This window comes from Strix uralensis, chromosome 2, assembly GCF_047716275.1.
Source record: "Strix uralensis isolate ZFMK-TIS-50842 chromosome 2, bStrUra1, whole genome shotgun sequence".
In the NCBI taxonomy this organism is placed as follows: Eukaryota; Metazoa; Chordata; class Aves; order Strigiformes; family Strigidae; genus Strix; species Strix uralensis.
The window spans coordinates 137,453,874-137,478,433 of NC_133973.1; the positions used below are offsets into that span (position 1 = coordinate 137,453,874).

A 24,560-nucleotide genomic window follows, 5' to 3' on the forward strand; every position below is an offset into this window, starting at 1 on the left:
GGGAAATGCAGGGGGAAAAGGGGAGGAAATCCCTAAATCTCCTCTCCAGGATGAGATTTTGGATGCTGAGCACCATCGATGACGGCGAGGCAGCTGTGCTCCTTGCTCTGAGCTGCCACCATCTCCCAGACGTTTCACCCCCCGCCAGCCCGCGGGTGCCACCGGCCCGTGGCAGCACGGGGGGGAACCTTCTCCCTTGAACCCGCAGCTCGGGGCTCCAGCCCCGTCCCTTGGTCCCACGTGGCGCCCGGGGACCCTCCGGCCTCGCCAAGGGGGCATCCAGGGACCTGAGGCCCCCCTGGGGCTGGCAGCCCATGAAGTGGAAGGAGCGGGGAGTATGAGATCATGATTTTTGGAAGTCTGAAGTTCGCCTATGTCCTACTTCTTCAGACATTAAGTCATTTTCCTGAGGAAGTCGCCTATGACGTTGATCTGGTTATAGAGGGAGTCGGGGTGGAGCAGCAAGCTCCAGCGAGACCACGGCAGAGGTGAGGTGCAAGAGCACTGGGACACCACGTCCTGTCAACATCTGTCACAGAAATAAGACTCAAAGGGTCAATTCAATACAGATCCTGATAGTTTGAGATGTTCTCACCCACATTTCAGATGCTCTAAAATGCTCGGTTTAATGCTTCCAGCCCTGGTTTCGATAGAAGAATTCTTTACCCACTTCATCAGTGATATTCTTCCACGCAGTTAAATGTCACAGCAACCACCAGAAAGCAGGATGTAGCACATCCTGACAAAAGAAAAATCTGCATTTAATGGGTTTTGCTACTTATCATTACTATTCAAAATACACCCCCAATTCTACCAAGAAAAACAGAAACACTACAGCAGTATTTCTTTTTTTTGAACAGTTAAATTTTCTTCATAAAAGTCAGAACAAGGTGGTTCATTCTTTCCCCCCCGACCTCCGCTGCCCACCTCACTCCAACAAACCACGAGAGCATGAAACCTTTTTCAGCTTGTGCAGCAGCAGGCTCTGTGTTTGGATGTCTGCGAGTACTGTGCCAGTTCTGCCTTCCCTCACCCAGCTTCCCATTATTTTTCCTGTAAATCTCCAGTTCAGAAAATCCAGAGTTTAAGCTCTTAACACTTATGGGGAGCTACGTGGGGAGGGTGTGATGAGGTTACCCGTGAACACCCCGACAGCAGCTGAACCCCCCCTGCCGGGACATGCGCCCGGGCACAAACCCAGACGTTGCTGGTTTTAAGTAGATACTCTCACATGGGCTGAGGGTGCGAGCTGCCCAGGGCGACGTGACTTCCATCGAGTCAGCTGCTGGTCACTATTAGGTGCGCGCTCAAATTTCTCGAGTCACCAACCTGATCTCCTGGTCAGAATGACCGTGTAAATACACCCAGTTGGCCTTTGACCAGCCACAGGTCGGAATAATTTCAGCTGGGTGCCTGAAGACACTTCTTCCTCAGTCACACTCTTCAGACTTTATCTTTCTGCCAACCACAGACACTTTATTAACCAACATATACCTACATATCCATACGTACATTGGCCTAACACCACTTGGAAACAACCACTGATGACATCAGTTGCCCATCTGGGAGCCCTCACCAGGCCAAGCTTCAGAAACGCTCAGCACCCATTCTCTGGAAAATCGGGCCTTTTACATATATCTATCAAATTTAGCACCAGAAAACCAGAAGGCATCCAAAACGATGACTCATTTCTGATTAACGAGACTGCAGTGCTTTATTCATCTCCAATAACTGGTTCCTCAGGACCATTTGCTGTGACACACTTCCTTCAGCAGGCAGATGACGAGATGTCCTAGAAAACAACTCTTCTGTTGTCTGGTTTGTGCCTGTAAAAAAGAACCTTTCAGGCAAACCAAAACCTACAAAAGCAAAAAGTGGCGTGCAATTCTTCACAGGCGGCAGGTACCTGACTGGTGTTATCAGAAGTGCCCTCTAATCACCCTTCCCTTTGACTCATTAACTTTCAAGGTTAAAGATACAGTTGCTTTCCCAATAACAGCAAAGCCTTCCCCCAATTACACTGGAGCCAATTGTGTGGGAAGCCTCAAAGATGTTTTTGCAAAGACAGAGCACCAACAGTGTCCCGGTCTATAATTAGGCATCTGAGCAATTTACAGAGGATATGTTCAAGGAAGAAAAGAGTAAGAGAATTTTATATGCACTGCTTTGTCCAAAAAGAGATTATGAAAGGCAGAGCAAAAACTATTTACCAGTCTTAGGGGGAAAATTAAGTTCATTTCATTCAGTTAAAGCTGAAGCAGATGTTCAATATTTGTGTGTATGCCTGAAGACCTGCTATATTACAGCTTCTAACCAACGTGAACATTTAGATCAATCTGGAGAGCTGCGGGTGTAAGAAGAGGGGGGAAAAAAAAAAAGCTGTAACTTGATTCCTAATTTAGTCCATCTACCACTCATGGAACAGGCCTTCAACACTGAACAGGTGAAAGGCCATATTAAAAAAATAAAATTTCACATGAATAGATTAACAGTCTTCCAAGAGTTCCTCTAGATTTTGCTTCTAGCTGCTGAATCCCATACTGCACAGTAAAGACAATCGAAATTATTGCAATTACAAATAAAACTTTACTCTGATACAAAATCTAGTCCAGAGGGCTTACTTACACAGTAAGCAAGATATCTTACGTAACTGAAGATTGCATGTTGTTCTCCTCCAACGCAGCAGCTTTCAGAAAGCCACACAAAAAGAGCAATGCTTCCAAGCTGCCAAGAGGACCGGGAGAAAGACCCAGTTCATTTCTTCTGAAAAAACCCCACGATGGAGACCTGTTTGTTGGCTCTATTGGCAATAGCTGCCCCTTTCTTCAGGTTCTTCCTTTCTTCCTTCGGTTCCTTCTTCATAGGCAGCGCAGGCTGTTTGTGTGCAGCTGGTGGCTTGGACTTGGCAAAGTCATCCTCGCTATCTGTACAGGATTCACTCTCGTAAACCTTCTCAGTCACTGGTTAAAAGAAAAGAACAGATGATGATGGTTAAGCCTGTGTACCGAAGAGCAGAAACCTCCCCCCTGCCGCCTTCCCACTGCATTTCTGGAAATGAGCATTTTGGGTTCAACATGCCAGCTACAGGAATTAAGTCCATTGCTCAAGGTTATGCAGCAGATCCAGATGACTGGACTGGCTCTCCCTACACTGAGTCAAACTTCCTTCCCTCTTTCTTAAGTGTAGGATGGCAGGTTAACAACTTGGGAGCTTTAATGTCATCCAGTTCTTTCAAACTGGCTTGGTGTCACCACACACACTCATTCGCAGGCCACATGCACGCCTGAAAGAGCAGCAGCCCAGGGCTCCTCACTGGGAAGGAACCCCAAGAGACCAGTTGCCCCTCCAAACCCATCCAGGCGTTGCCCTCTTCTCGAAACAAGGCCTAATGGCGCTGAAGACCATCAGCTCATCTTGCAGAGGCTGACAAGCAGCTATCAGAAAGCGATGAATCTGAGATCAGAATCTGCAGTTTAGCATTAGATGACGGAACATCTATTTCACAGTTAAAACCCACCACTCTGACTTGGTCTGATTTCCACAGGGGTCCAAGCAGTCAGACTGTCCTGAAATCCAGGCAGGACAACCCCAGGCTTCCCTCACCAGCACCACACATATCAGACAGCTGGGGAAGAGCGAAGCAAGCGTAACGCATCTCAGAGATGAGAAAAGGAGCACAAAACCTCGGGGGCAGCTTCTTCCTACACAGGTGGGCAAGCAGGGCAAATCTAAAGAAATCCCTTAAAAAAAATAAAACCAAACCCGTGACTGAAATCAAGGCCTATGACTGAATGGGATTGCCAGCTCACTGCTGTCAGCGTCCAGTGATGGAAAGCTAAGGGATATAAAACAACGCTCACAGAAATTAAACTGGAGTCAGCTCCGCTGATGTAAGCCATCATTAGATACTAGTAAATGTTGTTGTATCAGCTTTCCCAGCAGTGCTCTGGTATTCTTCTAGTAAGCCATTTTTCTTTAGCAACTGTATTCTTTTAAACAGATGTCCTAACTTCCCTTCTTCTGGGAAACTGGCTTTCCCTTGTATTAATGCATCAAATTAAATAAGGTTTTCTACGTAACCAGAGACCAGGAAGAGGAATGGTATGAAATCCTGCTCCGCAGTGCTAGTGGATGCTCAAGCAGGGACTGTAAACCCAAGCCAACCTCCCCTCGGAGGCAACTGGCTTTTCAGTGAGCAGCTTTAAACAGACCACCGGCCATTCACTGAGCCTTAAAAAGTCATCATGTTGTCACCCCTGTCAGTAATTGTTGGGAACTCCAAAAGCGTGCTCTTAGTCCCCTCCTACTGCAAGATAACACAGCTTAGATCAACTTTCTTTCACCGAGATCTCAGCTGAACTTAAAAATTCTGCATTTGTGGCAGCTAACGGGCACGCAGATAGATAGTTACTGATGCTCAGCTCACAGCCAGACTTGCTAGATCACAGTAACTCAAATTACGTGAGCTCTAACTTAAACCAGTGCTATAAGACGAATTTACCTACAATGTACACATAATATATATTCCAATATACAAGTCTATATGTCCCCTTTCATGCTTTAGAAAGTGCAAGGTAGAAATGCACTAGCTTAAACCTCAGTAATTCCCCTTTGCTATAGACTAAGAGCAGGCACTTGACTGAGTCCCAGTTGATGCGTGGTGACATGCCTTACGCTTAACTCCACAGATACTTTAATTGCTCAATTTCCCTCGGGGCTAATCCCTAAATTAGTTTTGCTTTTTGACACCAATTCCTTGCTATTGCAGCTATTGTGAAAATGATCAGTTAAAATCATGCAAAAATACAGAGTACAGCCTAATCCTAATGTTAGGATCTAACGGCTCTTAAAACCTAGTCCTTGTTTAATACAAAAAAAATGGAAGACAGCAGGGAGAGAGGGGAAAAAGCCCCCATATTTCAAAGAACAAACAACAATATACATTAGCCTGGGAGATTTACAAGTCATTTAGCCTTCAAATGATTAGGCCTGTGCATGGAAAAGGTGGGGAAGGTAGAAACCGGACAGTAACCAGACAGCAAGTTCTGCACAAGAGACTGGTAGGTTTTTAGCAGCATCTCCTCCCTACCCTGTTCCTCAATATTCCAGCTCCATCCCTCCCTCCTTCCTAGAGGATCTGTCTCCCAAAGGCGCAACAGGGGCTTGCATTTCCCTTTTCATAAAATGGTTGTGGATATGAACTGTAAAGCCAAAGCTCTGGATTTCACAAGAGACTATTAAATCCCCTGGGGGTGGGGAGAAGAGAAAGGAAAGGCAGTCTTCCCAGCCTTGGTACGCTTGGAAGAGGCTGAGCAGAAAGAAGAGTACTCTGCCGGAAGCTGAACCCGGAAGAGTCATTCCTGCGAGCTCTGGATGCAGCCCTTGTTCAGCTCAACTCCCCAGCTAATGCTTTTTTGTTCCATTTTGCTTCCAAGTGTTTTAATGGTTCTATCTGGGATGAGAGAGCAAAACACCCCATAACACAACTAGCCAAAGCAGTCAATAACTTTGTGCAAGTCCAATTCTTTGACAATAATCCAGTACTTAAGATTTCAGTTACTAGCATAGCCAGTTGCTGAGTGCTAGCTTTATATTTCTTTAAAGGAGACACACAAAGTTAATAGGAAACATAAGATACAACTATACAGGCAGGTGCAAACAGACACAAGCTGACTCGCATCCAGGCAGCTCCAAATCTAGGCCAAGCTTGTGCACAACGACAAACCTGTACAACAGCAACAGATCTTCTCCTAGAACTGGCTGAGCTCCCTTGACATCTACTCAGATCAGCAAGGCTGGAGAATGTTAAGCATCCCATACAATTGAGCTGACAACAACGCTACAAAAAACACATTCCACCCTCATAAATTTTTAGAGCCTTTTAAAAAAAAAAAAAAAAGAAAAAGATTCTGAACTCCTACAGCTCTACTTCAATGTCAGGACACAGAGGAGGAAATGAGTACAGTGGTGTTACACAGCTTTCTCCAGGTCACAGGAGGAAGCAGTGTCCATTCAGGCTGGAATTCAAAACCTTTGGCTCTCAGTACTTCTGTACAGACTCTCTCTCCTCCTGAAAACAGAGCCATCCTTACCAGAAACAGAAACCCTCTGAAGGATTTAAGTCCCAACTTACTCCTTGTTTATTTGGGATACTTCAAGCTTATATTAACATCTAATCAAGGTCTGGATTTATCCGCCCGCCCCCCCGCCCCCCCCCCAAAAAAACCCAACCCCAAACCAAACACCTCAAACCAACAAACAACTCATCCCAGCCAGAATTTATCCCCAAACCTAGACCTCTCTCTGCATCATCTTTAAAAGCTTGTATCTTTGGAGAGGAGAGCAAATGAAGGAGGTGATGGTGCTGGCAGGAGGAGGAGAAGAACTGAAAGAAAATCTGTGAATAATCAAAAAAGAATAAGGATTTAGCTACAGCTGCATGAGTCCCTACCCAGGCCTTCACCAAAAGGACGGTTACCTCAATCTGGGAGCATGAGGTGGAAGGGGAATAACAAAGCAATTTTGTGAACCTCTTTCAAAGCCTGGGAGAGGCTGCCCTGTAAAAAACTTCAACACATCTTCAATAAAGTTAGTTCTGCTGAGGTGTCTTACCCATGCAGCCTTCTTCTTCGTCAATAAACATTTTGGATTTCAGCACACGCTTCCGTTTCCTCTTCCTCCCTCCAGCTGAAACCTGAAGGACATCGCAATATTGTGAGAAATCAAGAGTTAAGATCCCATGCACATACACAGGTCAGAAAAGCATCAGCCCCAGGAGTGAACTCTAGTCTCTCTAATGAAGCTGAGCACGATTTGATAACTAATCCTGGCCCTTACCAGGATATCTTGGTCTCATTTTTGCTAATGTCACAATTCTCCTCATCCTACCAGGACAAATTGCAGAGAAACAAAATACAACTTAAATGAGACAGCAAGCTTCCCTGACTGCCAGCACAGGGGACACATTCCACTTCTGGGGCACGCGACATTTTGGAATGTGTTTAGTTATGTGAGAAGGTGGCACTGGGGTTGTCTCATCTGAAGAATGAGGAAATAATGAGGTGTGCAAGACATCAGAACTCGTGCTGCAAGAAACAGCTGCACTTTCAGTAAAACTACGCTTGTTTTCTCAGCTCAGAGGTTAACTTCTTGCCAGTCGCAGCCCACCTCCCTTACGCAGCAGCTTCCCTGCGATACAAGGTTGAATACCAAGAGTCTCTGGTTTCATTTCTGGCCCTGCCCTGACTCCTGAGGCCAAGATTCAGAGGGAAGAGCATTCAAATACAAGTCACAATTCATAGAACCATTAAGAGGGAAAAAGAGAAGATGACAGAAAACTGGGTGACATCAGCAGAAAAGCTGGAGTTTAAATAATAGTCTAGAAAATGAATGAACGAGTGAACGTGGTGGATTCTTTCATGAAGAATGACGTGATGGACTTGACAGGCAAACAGGATCTCTCCCTTAGCATCTGAAAAGTGGTTGGGCAATCCCCACTGAGTCAGATAAAACCAGAAATCAATCACTCTGATATGCTCTTACCTCCGTGGATGCAGGCTCCAGTTCAGTTTTCAGAGCAGGTACAGGAGGTGGAGATGGAGCTTTCTCTTCCTCAGGTGTGGGAGATGGCAGGACATCAACTAAGAAGATGAAGATCTTGATAGCACACAGGTCTAATGCCCCCTTGCAGCTACCCTTTGGCCTCAAATGATTTAACTCTGAGCAATTGATTGTAACCTGTATTTAGATCAAGGTTTACAAGTTCTCACTCAGCTTTGTTTAATTCAAGCCAGGACAAATCATTCGAAGCGGTCAGCCTCTGGCCAGATGGCTCACCCTGGGCTATGTGCTGCAGTTCCCAAAGGAAGGAGGGTGGGAGAGGATGGGAGAAGTGTACTTGGGATTTTTGGTAAGCCAAAAATAAGTTCCATCAAATGAAACTGTCAAAATAGGCACAGAAACTGGCGTGTTTTAGCCATATATTTCACTTGCTCATTAAAAAGAAGGACAATCATTTGTTGAGAAATTAGAAAGAGTCAGGGTTTAAGCCTACATATTCCCAAATCTGACCTTAGTTTCTCTCCCTCTCCCCCACTGGTAAAACAGTCATTGCTTCACAGGCGGTGCTACACATCCCAAACAATCCATGCTATTATCTCGGGACTACCTTAATCCAAGAATTAAGTGCAATATACTATTACTCATCCTAAAAGACTGTTAAAGGACACCCCAACCTTTCATTTGAAAAACAAAACCACCAAACCACCCCAAAAACTAAGCCCATTCTCTTATTTGCCATCATCTATGCTCTCCTCTGGGTGCAAGGACAGAGAGATTGGAATCCTTTCCATGCCAAAACTGACTGAAATAGTCAAGGCCAGCTTCACAAATTTGTACAGAGCCAAATCAGCTCTGGAGCCTCTACCAGCAATGTCAAGCAGGGCTTTAGCGAGCCTAGGAGGGCTTATAGACAAGGGAGAAGCCAGGGTCATTCTTCTGTGGGGCTGGCAGGGGGACAGAGCTGTGCCGGTGAAGAAAAATCAGTGCAGGGCGAGAGGGGAAGGAGCAGCACCTTGCACCACGCAGCACACACCGTGACTAATTTAAATGGCTTTAAGGAATCCTTTCCAAATCCAAGCAAGAAACGCTGCCATGCAAGTCCTCAAATGTGGGGGAGAGATAGGAATGTGGGGGAAGAAACTCCTCATCTGACCTATTGCTTAATAATAACAACGATGCCGCTGGACAGGAGGACAGAGTGCCTGCTTGGCTTCTCCTCCCAGCTCTGCTGGCTGTAGCACCGCATTCATCCTGTCGTTGTAACACGAATTCTGGATCTGTAGCTGTCCCAACCGATTAGGTCAGTGTTAAGAGTTATGACTGTGCCAGGCACACAGCCAACTGACCTTCATAGGTTAAGAAGGGCTCAAGTGAAACAGTGGTTGGCTGCCAAGGCTAAATAATAAATTACATTCTTCAAACAAGGACTCAGCCTCCTAACTACTTCAGTAAGCGAGGCACAGAAATGCAAACAGAGTGGGATAACATGACTCGGTATTTCACCTTGCTCCAAAGAGCTGGGTCTGGCAGCTGTGCAAAGATAAAACCAAACAACGGATCTGCTCTAAGGTGCTAACTGCTAGGGCAGCCAGGACCATGGCCGAGGAGCTGCAGGGAACTCAAAATTCTCAATATTTATCATAGTCTCACAGCAACTGTAGGCTGAAGCACCCATATACTGCACAGCACCAAACCTGCTTCACAGGCTGCCCAGGCTGGCCACATCAATTTAAAAATATTTTTAAGAGAGCACAGGCTAAAGAGGGCTGAAAACCAGCCTGGTGAAAAACTGCCGCCTCTGCCGTGCTTGAGCAGAGGCTGCTGAAGGTATTTTCAGTGTGTCAGCTTCACTGTGCTTGCTTGGGGGAAATTTGGGCTTTTTTTTCAGCCTCCTTCAAACAAGTTCCCCCAGCTTTTGGCAGGCAGAAGGCACCTTCTCCCCACGTCAGAGTGTTTGGGACTACCATCAAGCTGCGTCTCTATTACTTTATTATCCTCTTCTAGCCAACACAGCCCTCTGACATGTGATAACTCCTGAGTCAACCTCTAGCTGCTGCCCACAGTTTACTCAACAGCAACAGCTGCATGAAATGGATACAAGTTGGGCAATTGGATGTACCAAAGATGTAAATCCTGGCTTTGTTCGGTTTGCTCTGACCCTGCCTGGAAAAACTGTGAGAAGCTTTAGTGCTTCTGCTGCGGCTCTCCGAAACCGATAGAGTTTGTAGGTTACAGTGCCACTGAAATCACCCTCCAAAGTGGCTGTAAAACACTTGTCAACACTGCGAAATGCTGCCTGTGTTGGTATAGCTGAAGCTGCCAAAACCTCCTGTCCTCTGTGGACACACTTGTGTAGTTTATTCTGGCACTGGAAGCAAAACAACCTGCAGTGACTAAGGCACCCTCATACCAATATAACTTTTTAATGAAAAATCATTTAAATGGAGAGGATTGTGCCTTATGCCCTCTCTGTATTTTCGACTTGGTACAATGTGCTGACACTCATGTAAGAAGGGCTTATTTTGGGCTAGTTTCAGTACATTAAGAGCAGACCAATATAGAACAATGCAGAAGACTTGCCCCGACATAAAAGCGCCCATACAGCGCTTCGCATCAATCGTACGGACCTGGTTTCAAACCCTCAAAATGTTGCTAAGCCTGCCTAAAGAAGAAGGGTAGGGGTTTTACCAGCAGTTGCACCGGTGGAGCCCTGTCTGAATGCCATTTAACCACAGCCACAAGCCTCCCCTTTTATCCCCAGGAAAGGTTAGCACCCCTGTCCGAGGCCATGTCTCCTCATTTGCTTTGAGTGGAGGTCAGCGGGGCACGTTAGCATAAGCAGCAGCTTGACTGTTAGCCTTTGAAACCTTCTCTGGTGGGGCAGTTTCCCATCTTGCATATTTAAAACTTACCCCTTGATCATCTGCGGATGAATGATGCAGGTGGCAGATGAACCGTGTCCTGTCTGGCAGCAATTTGCAAATGCTGGGCAGCAGGTGGCACCTTCCTCCCTGCTCCTGTGGGGACGCAGTGTGGAACAATGTCCCTCCAGGCCCCCTTTTCCTCACTGCTGCTCCTTAAAATTGTCCCCACTCTCTGGAGAAACCTGTTTCCAACCTTTCCAAGGGTAAACGCTCTCAAAGTCCAGCTACTGTACATTTTTTTTAAGAATTATTTGTCGTCTTATACTTGAATACAGAATGTAATAGGGCCTATAATACCAGTTTAGATTCAGTAGGAATATTTCAAAGAATTCAAATCTATCTTCTTTCATCTGGTTGGATTTAGAAGGGCAAGCAGCACAACTAAATGGCTGAACACAGATCTCATCAGGGCAGTTTAGATAGCCATTAGCTTAAAAAGGAAGAAGAAACTCTCTCAATTCTCATCCTTCCCTTTTTGAAAGGGGGAATAGTACGAAGCTGATCGGAGTAACAGACAAATTTGTATACACAAGCTATAATTTGCATAAATTTACAATTCTAATACACAACACAAAGATGATACATAAAGAACAAAGAGGACTACGATGCAGGAGGAGCAACAGCGGTGACAAGAAAATTCTCCGAATGGAAAGTCAAACTTTCTGCCTGCGTTGCCAGTAGATTACGTAGGGGTAAAACAAAAATCCAACCCTCCACGGATGAGTGGTTAGGTAGCCTTACTTATTTTTAATGTCTAAAGCTACTGAGAATGAGGTTAACAAGACAACTGGGCTCCCAACCTGAGCAGAGGACCAGACCCACGGTTTCCAATTGCAAATCCAGTTAACTCACGCTTAAGAGTGCAACTGAAACAAGGCAGAACAACTGATCAGACCTACTACGTGCACTGAGGTAGGAGTATACGCACAGCCTCTGGACCCCACCTTGGAATACATGAAAACAGAAGGCACCACAAAGGTGTTAATTGTTCAACACACACTGAGGTAATACAGGTATTCAACAAGAGACCAGAGCTCTAATATTCAAAACCAAAAGTGGATACGCAGCAAGCAGGAGTTTGCAGTACTCTCTGTAATAAGTGCTCCTCAATTTATGACAGTCTTATGGCACTGCTCTTAGTCTCAGGAGATTAAAAGAGCTCTAACAGAAATAGAGAAAGAAAACAAGACTGTGCAGTCACCTCTCGGCTTGCAGTGTGCTCAGCGCACTGTCACGAGCGCAGGAGGCTGCAGGTCCCCACCTCACAGCAGCACGAGAAAGACTGAACCAACAAGCCTTTGTGTTTCAAAGAGCAGCTTCTCCGTGCACCTGAAACACGGGGCTCATTTCTGCCTGCTCTCGCTAGCACAGAAGGGACGAGCTGAGAGATTCCAGCCCAGCAAGGAGCGGCGCTTCAAGCAGCTAAACGGGCTGATTCCAACCTCCCCTCTTCAGAGCTGAACAACACAGCTTGTCAGTAGGCTGAGTGATGAGTAAGTGGAAAGACCAGATAATAGCTTACATTTAAAGAAATAAATACCAAAGAGTGTGGGCATATATATTTTTTTTATGGCCAAACAAGGAGCTGCACACAGGAATGTGATGAAATTAAGGCTGATCATGAAGAACAGCTTCCCGAGAGATTTATCATCCCATGGAATAGTCTGAGTACAAGTGATGGATGCCTGATGACAGAGATCACTTGAAGTTATGCTGGGCAGAAAAGGAACCATGAAAATAGGCCCAAGGTGGCATGGAGAGTCTTAAAATATTCAACAGTATTCACCCCTCTAACTTGTCTTACAGATTCTCCTAATTCCACGGTTGTTTCTCACGTGCTGGCACAGTAAATAAGCAAACAGCTTCAGCTCTCCTGCTGGAGTCCACCTCCTTGCTAATACAACCTATTCGCTGTTTCACCTTTTTTTACTGGAGTCGTACACCAAACTGGTGGTTTCAATTATTTGTCCATAATGATCCCCAAATTCTTTTCCCGATCAGCTTGTTGGATGACTGTTCCATTTCGCACATACTCCCTAGCTCAATCCCAACTTATTTTCCAGTTATCTATATTGAACGGCATTTGTCACCTCAATTATCCAAATTCTTTGGAATCTGGCCCTGCTGTTCCTCATTATAAGCCCGAATCTTGTGACGTTCTGGGCACCCTACTCCTATCAAAGCCAACAGCCACCGAGGAGACGCAGAGTCGCATCGGATATGGCTCAACTGTTTTGCCTCCAGTTTCTCTATTATCTTAATTTTTTTTTTTTTTTTTTTTTTGGAAGTCTTGCTTCCAATGCTGTCTTCCAAACCATTTCTATAAACAGACAGAATAAAGATACTAAAAATGACCCTGGGAGGGGGGAGGTCACTTTGTGAGTGTTTACTCACCAAATAACTGGTTATGACCAGTCCTACAATTCTGGAAGGCGTGATATCTTTCACAAGAGATTTGAGAACCTCCTTCCCCCACATCAGTGTGACTGGCAGCACACTTGGTGAGGAGACAGCCAGATCTGAGCTAAGCTAAAACAAAGACTGAATGACTGAGGCATCTCAACTGTACGCCCAAGTGCTTGCAGCACAAGATAAACAGAAAGCTCAAGCTACAGCCATTTGCACGGTCTTTAGTCCTCTAAACTATTCCCTCAATCGTTGACCAACAGCCTGGGATAGTAATATTGTCGAAATCAGGCCCCTGACCTACATGCCTGGTTGTTTACACATCTTTTTACCTTCCTCGTCACTGCTGTCAGACTGAAGTTGTTTGATTCGCTTCCTCTTTTTCTTTAGATTTTCGGGATCTCTTTCTTCCTCGTTATCAGACTTGTCCACTCTCTTTGTTTTACTGCCACAAAAACAAAAGAAAAAAAAAAAGAATGAATGTGTGTTATCCCTTGTGCATGCATGAAAGCATCAGGCAGGTTTAGACAAGCACGTTTCTACTGCTAGCAACGGAATCGAATACCTCTGTACCTCTTAAAAACATGAGCATCACATATGCTGAAGTATACTCACCTATATAATCAGGCATAGGTGCACAAGGGTTTTCAAGCCTCTCGTCCTTACCCATATGCAGTTCTCCAAAACAAGGAGGATTTCTTCAGCCCCTCTGCAGTTCAGCATTTTGCTCACCTAGCTTGGCCACAGCAACCTGGCAAGAGGGCGTTTCTGATCTTGTCTCTATAGCTCAGGCTCCCAAACACTAATGTCCCCAACAGCATCGCTCAGAAGCTCTTTTGACAGACTGCTTGCCACTAACTGACTATGAGGTAGTGTCTCAGAATCCTGGAGCCATTTTTAAAGACTACTGGAAAAATAAAATAGCTTCTTTCTTTTTAATGTTGGCGAGACGTGTCAGACTAACAAGCCTGGAGGCTAAAGGCCCACGTATCCTCCTAGAGCTGGTACAGCCCAAGTGGCCTTCCCAACACCACACTGCCAACACGCAGTTTCCAGGCCCTTGGCTTGTTGAACAAGACTATCAATAAGAAGACCAGTTAGCATTAACTGCGATGGTGGGCTGGCCGGTGTGCTTACCTAGTTAGTTAGAAATGGATTGAGACCACCAATTAATTACTCATAGGCCACCAGAGAGCCATCAGACTGTAATGATTTTTTGTCTCTGTCAGTTTGGGTTGGATTAAACACAAAGGGCTGAACTTGAAATTTACTTGGAGTCTCAGCCCAAAGTAAACCAGCGCATTGAAAGCAGCAGTACATGAGCTATGCAAATCAACAAGCAGAACTTTGTGTGCTGGAAGCTGTGTACATATAAGCTTGGGAATATACCACCTTCCCTGCAGTACAGGTGCTCCTGCCAGCCCCCACAGATCGCCTGTGGGGTCTATACTAAGTCTGCTCACAGCGTGAGGTTGTCTCATGGAAAGCCACCCCCTCCCACTGAAGACTACCCGGACCATGTCCCTTCCCCTTTGCAATGGCACAAATGGCCCTGAGGCATCTACAGCACTAAGTGGAAAAGAAATATTAGGAAAGAATTCTAAAGAGAGATAATTTTAGCCAGGTTTAATGCAATTTAGTAGCTGGCAACACGAGGTGTGCCAGCATTGTATGACCAGCCAGCTCCATGCAGGCCACCAACAAGCAGGTTAACAGATTACAGGGACCCTGAATGGTGTGGCCCACCTTTTTTTGTCCTTTTGTTGAATTCTAGCAGACTCTGTTTTCTTCCCAGGTTTCTCTACTACAGTAATACTAGGGGATGACTCTGGTTCTGCTACAGGAACTGAAGGCTTGACTACTTCTTTTTCCTCCTTTGGCTGCTCAGGCACAGAGTTGACTTTGAGTTTATCTGTAAATAAGCCATGAAAAAAAGAACAAAACCCGGGAAATTCAGCATGATCTGTAAATAAACCATTAAAAGAGAACAGAAACTGGGCATTCAGTATGAACAGCAACTTACAAAGGAGCTGGCTAAACAAAACACTGCACCAAGAATTCTGAAAACACTACAGATGACACATAAAAGCATTAAAGGATCTAGACTGACCAAGCTGCGTCGTACATGAAGAAAGGGCACCCTTAAGTTTCTAGCCGATGTACCGGTTTGGTTCTGTTCCTGATGGCACAGCCCAAGCATGCTGCAAGCTGAGCGTGCTGCAAGGGTTTCTGCAGAAACTCTGCAGAAGAGGGCTAGGAGGCAGCGGCCGAAGCCCTTACAGTCAGGGCCTAAGGCACTGCAGAAGGGTTGGGAGCCCCACTTCTAGGAAGCCCCGTTGGCATAACACCACATCCATCATTACAGTTAGTTTATCCCTTCTAAATTAAGAGTTTTAGTCAAGCACAAAAGTGCCCAGAAACAGGAGAGTCAGGACTGATGAAGAGCAGTGAAAGGTGTGTGCAGTCCCCATCCTGTGCACCATCAGAGCCCATGATCAGCATTTTCAGCATTATAGTGGCTTCTCACCCCACCCCAACATGACCAAGAACCAGCCTCTTTTGCCCACACAGCACCACATACAAGGACAATTCTGCTTCAAAAGGCTTAATCTAGTACCAAAGAAGAGATAGGAGGTGGGAAAGCAAAATAATATTTATCAGCCTGACAGGTGGTACTGTTAGCACACTAGCACCTAATTACCATCTGCGAGCTTCATTCAGCAGCTTCACACACACCCTGTCAGAAGAGAGGAACAGACACCTTAGAAACCTGTATCATCCCAAGCACGAGATGCCCGAGCGAAGAAAAAAAATACACAACAATGAGATCACCTCATTGTCAATAGGAACAGAGGCTACCGGGAGGGCTAAGACTGCATGCCAATGCCTTTCTGACACTGCTCGGAGAACAGGCTGGCTGCTTCACTGAGCAAGGGAAAACATCTCGCCCGTAAGAACCTGAACGACAGCTCTCTTATTTATGAGCAACAGCAGAAAGCTGAAGGACCCAATTATTGTTAACTCAGGACTTTCTGGCAATGGTGAAATCTTTGAAGCCAGGAAAGACGTACAACGTGTAGGGAATAAATCTTACTCCTGGAATGGCCCTATCTCTTCTATACATATAATCATTTCCAGTTCTGCTCGGTTTGCTCCTTCTCTGTGGCCACCTCACCAGTTTCCTTGAAGTGCTCCCTGTCAGGACTCAGCAGGGAAGTGAACCCCACTAGAAATCGTGGAAATGCATCCACAAAGCTTTCTCCATCACCACTGGGTTACCTTTAACATGCAATTTCCATTTCTTGGGTTTTCAGCACACAAACTTTGGTCTAGGGCTCTTCTCAGATCTTAAGAATTTAGTGAATGGTAGTAAACTGTGCTTAGGCTTGCAAGGCTTAGGCTGAAAGCGTCCTCAGCTCCCTCAGTCTCACAAAAACAGGAACTCAGAGATGCCCAACAGTACTGTGCCTTGTGTGTTCAGTGCTGGAACTGTACCCTGCAAGCTCTGACAGATGTCTGTTAGAAAGCAAACTCTGCTATTTACTCTCTCCCTGTAACTCTTCTTTGAATCCTCTTGTACTCATTATTATAAGGGCATCTTTGAAGAAAGTCCTGCAGTCCTTTCCCAATGTCTATTTAAAAGTTTCAGCATATTTTCTTTAGACTTGGATAATTTAGGTCCGAAGGGACCTCCAGAGGCCACCTAGTCCAAACCCCTGCTCAAAGAAGAAGGCCACTCCTCATTTTTGTCCTCCAGTTATTAGCTCTTCAGTTTTCAGTGAAGAAATTAACCCTAAATCTATCTATAGACTCCTCAGTGATTTGTGATGAAAAGCAAGCATCATTAACACACCCTGCGTAACAGGTTTTGGCAAACGTTTTACCAATAGCTAATCTTCCAGCCAGAAGTACTCACTTTAAATCAGATTTCTTCTGCACTAAAAATCCTTCCTGGGTTAGTCTGCACGAATATGTCATTTTAATTGATCTCCATCCAGCAAGCTTTTTGTCTGAAAAATTCCACTTACAACTTTTAATTTTTGCCTTAAGAGCTGCATACAAAACCCTTAACCCCGCTGAGTCCAAAAGAGTGGAAGAATAGTATAGAAAACTATAAGAAAAGATATAAAGAAAATCCAAGAAGTTTGGTGGGCTGGGAAGGAAGAGTTCTGCTCCTTTCTGTTTATGCCTCCCATCACAACTTAATTATTGTTAACTCAGGACAAGATGCCTGCTACTTAGCTTAAAAAAAAAAGAAAAAAGAGAGATTTCCAGTATCCCTCAGGATTTTTATTTTTTTTTTAAACTACAGCAGGCTGGTCCCTGACCACAATGGTTTCTGAAAACAGATGCATGTTCTAAACCACTTACTCATGGCAGCTTTTCCAAAGAAGTTGTTTATTATGTTGCCCTTTGGTGGTGGTTTGCTACTCACTGCAGACACCTAGAAGCAAACAGAGGAGTGACCACAGGAATTATTCATGCAACAAAGCCCTCAAAATGCACAGTACTGCACAGGACACAGGACACGCAAACGAAATTTATATCATTTGTTGACTAGTCAGAATCTTAGATTTGAGTATCTGTTTAAAATAATTGGAAGATATTAAGTATTACATGCATTAAAGAGTTGAGAGTAGAGTTACTTACGACTCCTTAGCTAGGCCTTCAAATCTAACTTGGGTCACGTTCCCATCTGATGGCTGAGTTGGGTCAGTTCCCAGTAAAGAACTATTATTTTTGCAAACTATCAGTGCCTCAATTCACAGCAACCGACAGAGGAAAGAACACAGATTGGCCAAACCATGAAGACTTTATCCAGCTACTCTGGCACGTACGCTGCTCTGCTGAGCCGTTTGCAAAAAATATCACTGGTCTATTTCATTAATATAGCCACCACCAAAGTGAAAAATCACACACAGGCAAAAAACCCACCTAAGGAAGCTTGGCCTCATAATCCCCTTCATTTTCATAAAAAAAAAAAAAAAAAAAAAAAAAAAAGAAAAAGGCAAGCAGACACTAAAGTTCCCAAAACACTTAGACATGCATATTTTACCAGTTCTAAAATCACTATAAAAATCAGAAAAATGAACCAAAATATACTCAGCTGGTATAAAAAAAAAGCCAACCATACGCAGGGAACGTTACCTTTTTAATACCCATTTACTGGCCACATTGCTTTAATAACAATTATACTAATTAAAATTAAAACGTAACCCTATCCTGGAAAAACCAGCAGTTGAGAAGATAAACAATTTAGTCTTGCACAGGTCAGGCTCTGAAACTTCCCTCACAGGCCAAGTTTAAACACCTTGCTACTTTTAAGACCTGGACTTCTCACATTTCACTTATTGCTCAAAACAAATCCTTTTAAGCACAATGGAGAGAGCAAATTCTCAACTGGTGTATATATTGGCCTAACTGAAGACAACGGAACAATTGTCTCAATAACGCAGCTATGCTGGTTTATATTTGCTGGAGATCCGGCTCAAGGAAAACGGCGAAGCGTCACAGCTGTGGCAGATAGACTTGTGGATAGATCAAGAGTGCAGCACAATATATTTTTGCCCGAGATGACTGGCAGAAGGCACATCTGTACTACACAGTGAAATACTTACAGAACAGCGACAGAGCATTTGCAGTGGACAGCAGGTTTAGCCCTGGAAGCAGCGGACGAGGCTGCGCTACGCCTCGTTACGGTTGTTTAGGTTGAGCAAGAGCGAAGCTAGACGAGTGGTTCGTTAAAGCTATTAACCCAGAGGGCTGCCAAAGGGTCTGAGGTAACTTACACCTGGGGCCTCCTTAGTCTCGGCTTTAGTTTCTTTATTTGTGTCCTGGGGTTTGGAAGCCGCTTTTGCTACAAACATTCCCATGATCCCTTTGGGCTGCTGCGAGGTCTGTTTAGCGGTCGATGGGCCATGGCCGTTGACCACAGGTATGGTGACACCGTTCGTGTCACTCGGTGTCTGGGAACCAGCCTGCGCCGACGTCTGCGCTCGGGAAACTTCGGCCGGCGTCCTGGGGACCGCAGCGGCGCACTGAATGGCACTAAACCTGTGTGATGGAGTGAAAAATTTAATTAGCCTTTTAACTTCTTATTTTTCACCTCGGTTTCCTCCCTGGTAGTGCCTTGCTTCTCTGGTCCTGTGTTCTCCTGTCATGGGAAAGAGAGGAATTTAATTTGTGCATGGGGCAAGAAAGAAAGGCTAGCACTGAAGGAGAGATGGAGACCTCTACTGAAAAGATCAGCTGAACCTGTCAGCCAGAGCCAGAGCATTCAAACGCTAAACAAGCTGTTTAGATTTCATGGGGGAGGAAAAGCCCGTCTCCACACCCAGGGTGGAGATGGAGCAGGCTGCATTTTATTCCTAAACGGGTTACGCTCTCTAAAGTTTGCAGCATAAATTGTATGGCTGTCTGATGATCCAAAACATTTACAACTTTCAGATGCTTTGACAAGAGTCCACTACTGCTGCACCAAGCAGCCACACTCCCACCCGCCAGGTAAGTAAATCACAACTGAAACTAAACTACTTAAGTGGCTCAGAAGATATCCATGACATTCAGACTTAACTATATAAAGTCATTTCCATGGAATCACTGGTAGAGAGAGATACATTTCAGCTTGTAACAGTCTGAAACGTGATTGTTTGGGGATGCGGAGATATAAGAACTAAACGATGTGCTCACAGTTACAATACAATTCGTTGACAGTCAGGAATAGCAGTACCCAAAAATAACTGAACTCTACTCCCCACTGTGCAAATCACAGGCGAGGCTTTCCAGATTTCCTACAGAAATGCCACAAAAGAGCACAGACTCACGCCTTCCAATCCACTGAATTACACAGCGTATTTTTATTTGCATAAGAAATAAACCAGTCTTCTGCCAATTAATTTCTGTGCCTCAGCATTAGCGCCTCACATGCACAGTCCACTTCTACTCAGATCAGGAACTGAAATGTATTAACAAAACACCACCATCCCTACAGCAATTCTGGGTTGCAGCAGCAATCTCTTGACCTTCAAACCTTTAAAGGAAGGAAAGAAGACGTTGAAGAAAAAGTCTTCCTATTTTTTTTTCTACTTTCAATCTGTTTTCAGCATGGTCAACACCGTGCTCTGGACAGTTTTCACTCCTACTTCAAACACACCCACCAAACCTCCAGATTATAAATAATGTTTTATTGTCAGTGGTTATATTGGCTGTGCAGCAAGCCCACCTAAACCTCACACATTCCATGTTAGCTTGCCTTAATGCTGCTGTGTCACTATAGCTTATGGGCTTGATCCAAAATTCACTAAATAATCACTGAAAAAGCAAGCAATGCTTGGACTACGCTCTGCAAGCAAGGAGCTGCTCCCGCTTGGAAAGCTGACGTTAGCAACATGCATTAAATCCAGTTATTTATATTAGTACATCTAGCTACCTCCACTGTCTTCACAGCGTAACAGCTCCCATATAACCACAGAAGAGAACAAGGATCCTCGCCTCTGAGATACACGGACTGAGAGGGAAGTACAAGCCAGTGGGTTCTGTCTGCTATAAACACATAAAGAGTCAAACCTGGTTTTTTGAGGGACTGCAGGAATCTTGTCCCAAGTATAAAACACAATTCATGTAGCTGACAAGGGAGAGGGAACACGGTCAGTCTGAATCTAGTTCAGCCAGGTCACAAATGAAGAAGCTGAATTTTTCTTAGTTTGCTTGGGAAATCCTGCTCCAAAGCCAGGCAGGGATTTACACATAGGCTTCAGAAAGCTGTTTCAGAATCTGAATTGTCTAAACCTTCTGGGTGTACAAGCCTGAAAGGCAGACTCCTCTAAGACACAAGTATCGTCATTCAGGGGTGCCTGAGAGTAAACAGAGTGGAACAAGGCAACTGCAGCCAAACCCAAGACACGTGTTTTCACTGAAGCAGGGTTTTCTAGCACTTCCCAGGGTACTGACATTCACATTTGAAACACTCAGCTTCTAGGACATTATTTGCTCAGCCACTCCCTTGTCAATATTTTGACGACAGCTACGTTTCTACTTTCAAATTCTATACTCTTTCTATGACACAACATTCAGGCATCCCCCTTCTAAACCAGATTGGTCATGGCACTGTACGTACTGATTACATCAAGCTGAAGCTGTCGTGGTGGAAAGACATATAAATGAAAAGCCCCAGCTGCCAGGCACTCTTCAGGGGGAGACAATGACCCCTGGAGCCTGAAGTCTCTCTGAATTCCAAGACAACCTTTCTCTAGCTCAACCACAAAGGACACTTGTGCTGCTTGGTCTGGTTTGTACACTACCCCTACACCTCAGGGTCTCATTTTCTACATGGAGAACAAACTCCTGTAAGACATCTTCAGAGAGCTGGATGAGTCTAGTGGATGAAAAGAGTCTCACCAAAGAGAAGGTGAGCTCATGTTAGCACTTTGCTGAGCACATCACTCATGTTTTTGTAAGTCTGTTTTAATTTACTCTTCCCTACGTGACTGAGAACTGGATAAAAATGGTCGTGAGAAAGCGTGGCCTGGAAATGCGAAAGGGGTTTCTAGCCATCAGAGAAGAAAGGTACTGGAACTGTCTGCCCGTTGGAGCAACGGAGCAAGTGAACCTACTGTAAGCTGGAAATAGCTCAGTTTACGAAACAATCATACAACGTGCTGCCTGGGGACTGGTCTGGCATGACTTAGACAATATCTTTTTCTAGGTTTCTAGAAATCCAGACATATCTGCTAACCATTGACTTCTGCTGAAGTGCACTATGTAGCAGTATCTCATCAGTCTCAGCTCACAATGCGTAAGAAGAAAAACCAAGAGGCAACTCACTTGCTGCAGTTGTGCAGGTTCGTTTTGACAATATCGTAGTCTGTGTTGTAGAGCGGCCCGCTGTCCTTGAGCAAGGCTTTCTGAATGCTGTAGACGTGCACACTTGCAATCGTGGCTAGTTTAGACTTCATTGCTGAGGGGGGAAAAAAGAGAAAAAGTCCTCTGTTAGCACAGTCTTTACAGAATCAGGTGGCAACTTAAGTATCAGCCTCTACCAAGGATGGAGAAAGACGGACAGACTACGTGACAGCGAGGACCTGGCTACAAAAGTGTGTCATTGTACCTTCTTCCAGTGCTCACTAATTGAGAATTCAAGGTGACAGACTCCACAAGCCTGTTAAATGGGTTTTCCATTGTACACACTTGGTTCTTGCACAACCCAATTAAGAGCATTCTCTGTGTTTACCTTCAAAATATCTGGTGTTCAGGATCCAGACTATCTATATGACTATCTAAAGGTGAGGAAGAAAACAGATGGTCATAACTCTACCCCACTGGAACTGCTCTCTGCCATTAAGGTAGTGTCCAGTAACTAGTGTCACACTGTCTTTAGTAGTCTGCTGGAACAAATGTTTTGTCTCTTCTGTGCTATTTAGACTGCTACCCCCTTGAGACAAGGGCTGGTTTTTAGGAATTCTTTGTTCGTTGCTGATACTGTTCTTTCCACACAGTCCTGGTCTGAGACAGAGCTTCTAGGCACTGTAAAAATACACACAGTAATCATTTCTTGGGGCCAGTCCTAGACTATGTAGCCCTACTCCCATCACAAATCTCAGCGTCTTCCAAATATAAGTCATACCTTTGGCCTGTCTTCTAATACAAAAACCATGAACAATCCTTTCCTCCACAGCAAAACAGAACATTACACAGCACACATAATTCAATAAACATGACAGATAGTAGTTGCATTGCTTGACAATCTACTAGCCTGATGAAGACAACTTTAGCTAGAAATCCACTTCAGATTTCAAACAGGAAAATAACACCAGTCTTTCAAACCAAGTTAGATCATTAGCATGGATATTTAAGGTCACAAATGCAACAGTATGTTTGCAAATGCCAAAAGATGTTATTTCAAAGCGACAAAGAGCCTGCAGCTGTGTTTCAATTGCTATGGATCAGATCTCATCAGCAGGACCAGACCTGGAAAGATGGAGAGACAACTGACATTGCATGGAGAAGAGTTGCGGAAAGCAGTGTTACAGTGGTGGGGTTTCTCACCTTTTACTGTGAAAGCAAATACTGCAGACAAAAGTGAGAACATTCTCATGGGACATTTAACTAATAACCATGTCACTCAGGGCAAAGACTGCAACTGCATTTAACAATAACTAGAATTATCTGCTTCAGCATCCTTGGGAGCCTGAAGGCTCATAGTTGTTCTAAAACATGGTGAGATGCTGCTGTACACTATTCAGATATTGTTGCCTTTAAGGAGGAGCTGTCTGTCAGTGGCAGGGAGGTGGAAAAGAATCATTGACCAAAAAGTTCAACATTTAAAAAAAAAAAAAACACCACATCAAACCCAAATCACAAGTCCATGAAGTTACACAGCTGTTGGCTCAGCTATTCAAAGTTCTGAGAAAAAGCTAGTACAAAAAGTACACACCTGAACCCAACAGCCTGACTAGGCATTTATGCAGATGGCAAGTTCTGAGCTTTACTCACTTTGCTGTTCTTTCAAAGAAAAAAGTTAAAACCACATAATTTTCACGATCTGCTTACCTTCAAGTTTATCCTCTCTCACTACTGCAACCTTGTGGCACTGAAAAAAATAAATAAATGGCAATCTTAAAATTTGAAAAGATCTGTTGTACATACAACCAATATGTTCAGTTATCTGTTGAATAAGAAAGTCTACAGATTATAGGTGCAGCTTTATAGCTGCAAAGAACTCTGCCAGTGCCTTTAAACAGTCATCAGCCAGCAGATTTTAAAGCTCTCCCTTCTTTTCTAACAGACTGTTTCACAGATCACTACAACCCTAAAGAAATTATCTGTCCTCCATCCCTGACACTGGGAGACAAGACACAGATGAGACAAGAACTAAACAACTGCGCAGCACAGTGCAGAAAAGCAAACGAATGCAGCTGATGACCCAACTGCTAGAAATCTGCCGCACTAGCCCACATCCCCCATGGATGTTTAGATTGCCAGTAGACTCTAACGTAGCACAGACACGGCACCAGAGAAGTCAAACACCATGAGAAATTAAGCGTTAATTTAAAAGCCAGAAATGAATGTTTCTGGAAATGTGCTCTACAGTCAGTCTTCAAGGACTATACCTGCTCTATGACATTTAACAGGCTGTGGTTAATACAGAGAGTATCCAGAGAGACAGACTGCACAAAATCCAACCATTAATTTTGTGTTTAGCCGATACCACAGACAAGCCAGCAAAAGAGTAAGAAGCAAGAAAACGCAGGCAACCTGAAACAGTAAAGAAAGATTGAGCGTCTCCGTCCCTCACTGAGGTGGATAAAAAGTTGCAAGTAAAAAGCACGCAGTGCTTAAGACACGATGGGAATTATTTGTGACATTTCTACCCACATCTCCCTTCAGAGGAGTCCTGCAGTTGAATCCACAGCCTTGTGGCTACACCTACTGACAGCAGACAGTAGTGCAGGGTTACCAGCAAGCACAGGGTCGCATCGAAGTACTCCCACCCTCTTCCTACCCAAAATTAACTTGTGCCAGGTAACACCCACCAGCTACTCCAACACCTGCACGTCTTCTGGAAGGATCTTCCAGACCTGACCTCTTCTCCCACCTGCTCTGGCTAGCGCTGAGAAACCCAGTCTGAGGAACTTTAAACTCCTGTGTGGCATTCCTAACCTCTGCCCCAAC

General features: G+C 44.6%; 1 protein-coding gene across 2 annotated transcripts in view; it reads right to left on the bottom strand.

Annotated features, from left to right (window-relative positions):
* Positions 1-1,688: 1,688 nt before the first annotated feature.
* POLD3 (DNA polymerase delta 3, accessory subunit) overlaps positions 1,689-24,560 on the bottom strand; it is a 29,733-nt gene continuing 6,861 nt past the window's right edge. For both annotated transcript variants that reach the window (XM_074860600.1, XM_074860601.1), the window contains exons 4-12: positions 23,439-23,478; positions 21,714-21,846; positions 18,680-18,944; positions 17,262-17,334; positions 14,637-14,802; positions 13,223-13,335; positions 7,543-7,640; positions 6,613-6,694; positions 1,689-2,960 (exon numbers count right to left, since the gene is read on the bottom strand). In XM_074860600.1, the coding sequence (XP_074716701.1) occupies positions 2,755-2,960; positions 6,613-6,694; positions 7,543-7,640; positions 13,223-13,335; positions 14,637-14,802; positions 17,262-17,334; positions 18,680-18,944; positions 21,714-21,846; positions 23,439-23,478 (1,176 nt within the window). In that variant the 3' untranslated portion in view covers positions 1,689-2,754. The remainder of the gene's footprint in view (positions 2,961-6,612; positions 6,695-7,542; positions 7,641-13,222; positions 13,336-14,636; positions 14,803-17,261; positions 17,335-18,679; positions 18,945-21,713; positions 21,847-23,438; positions 23,479-24,560) is intronic.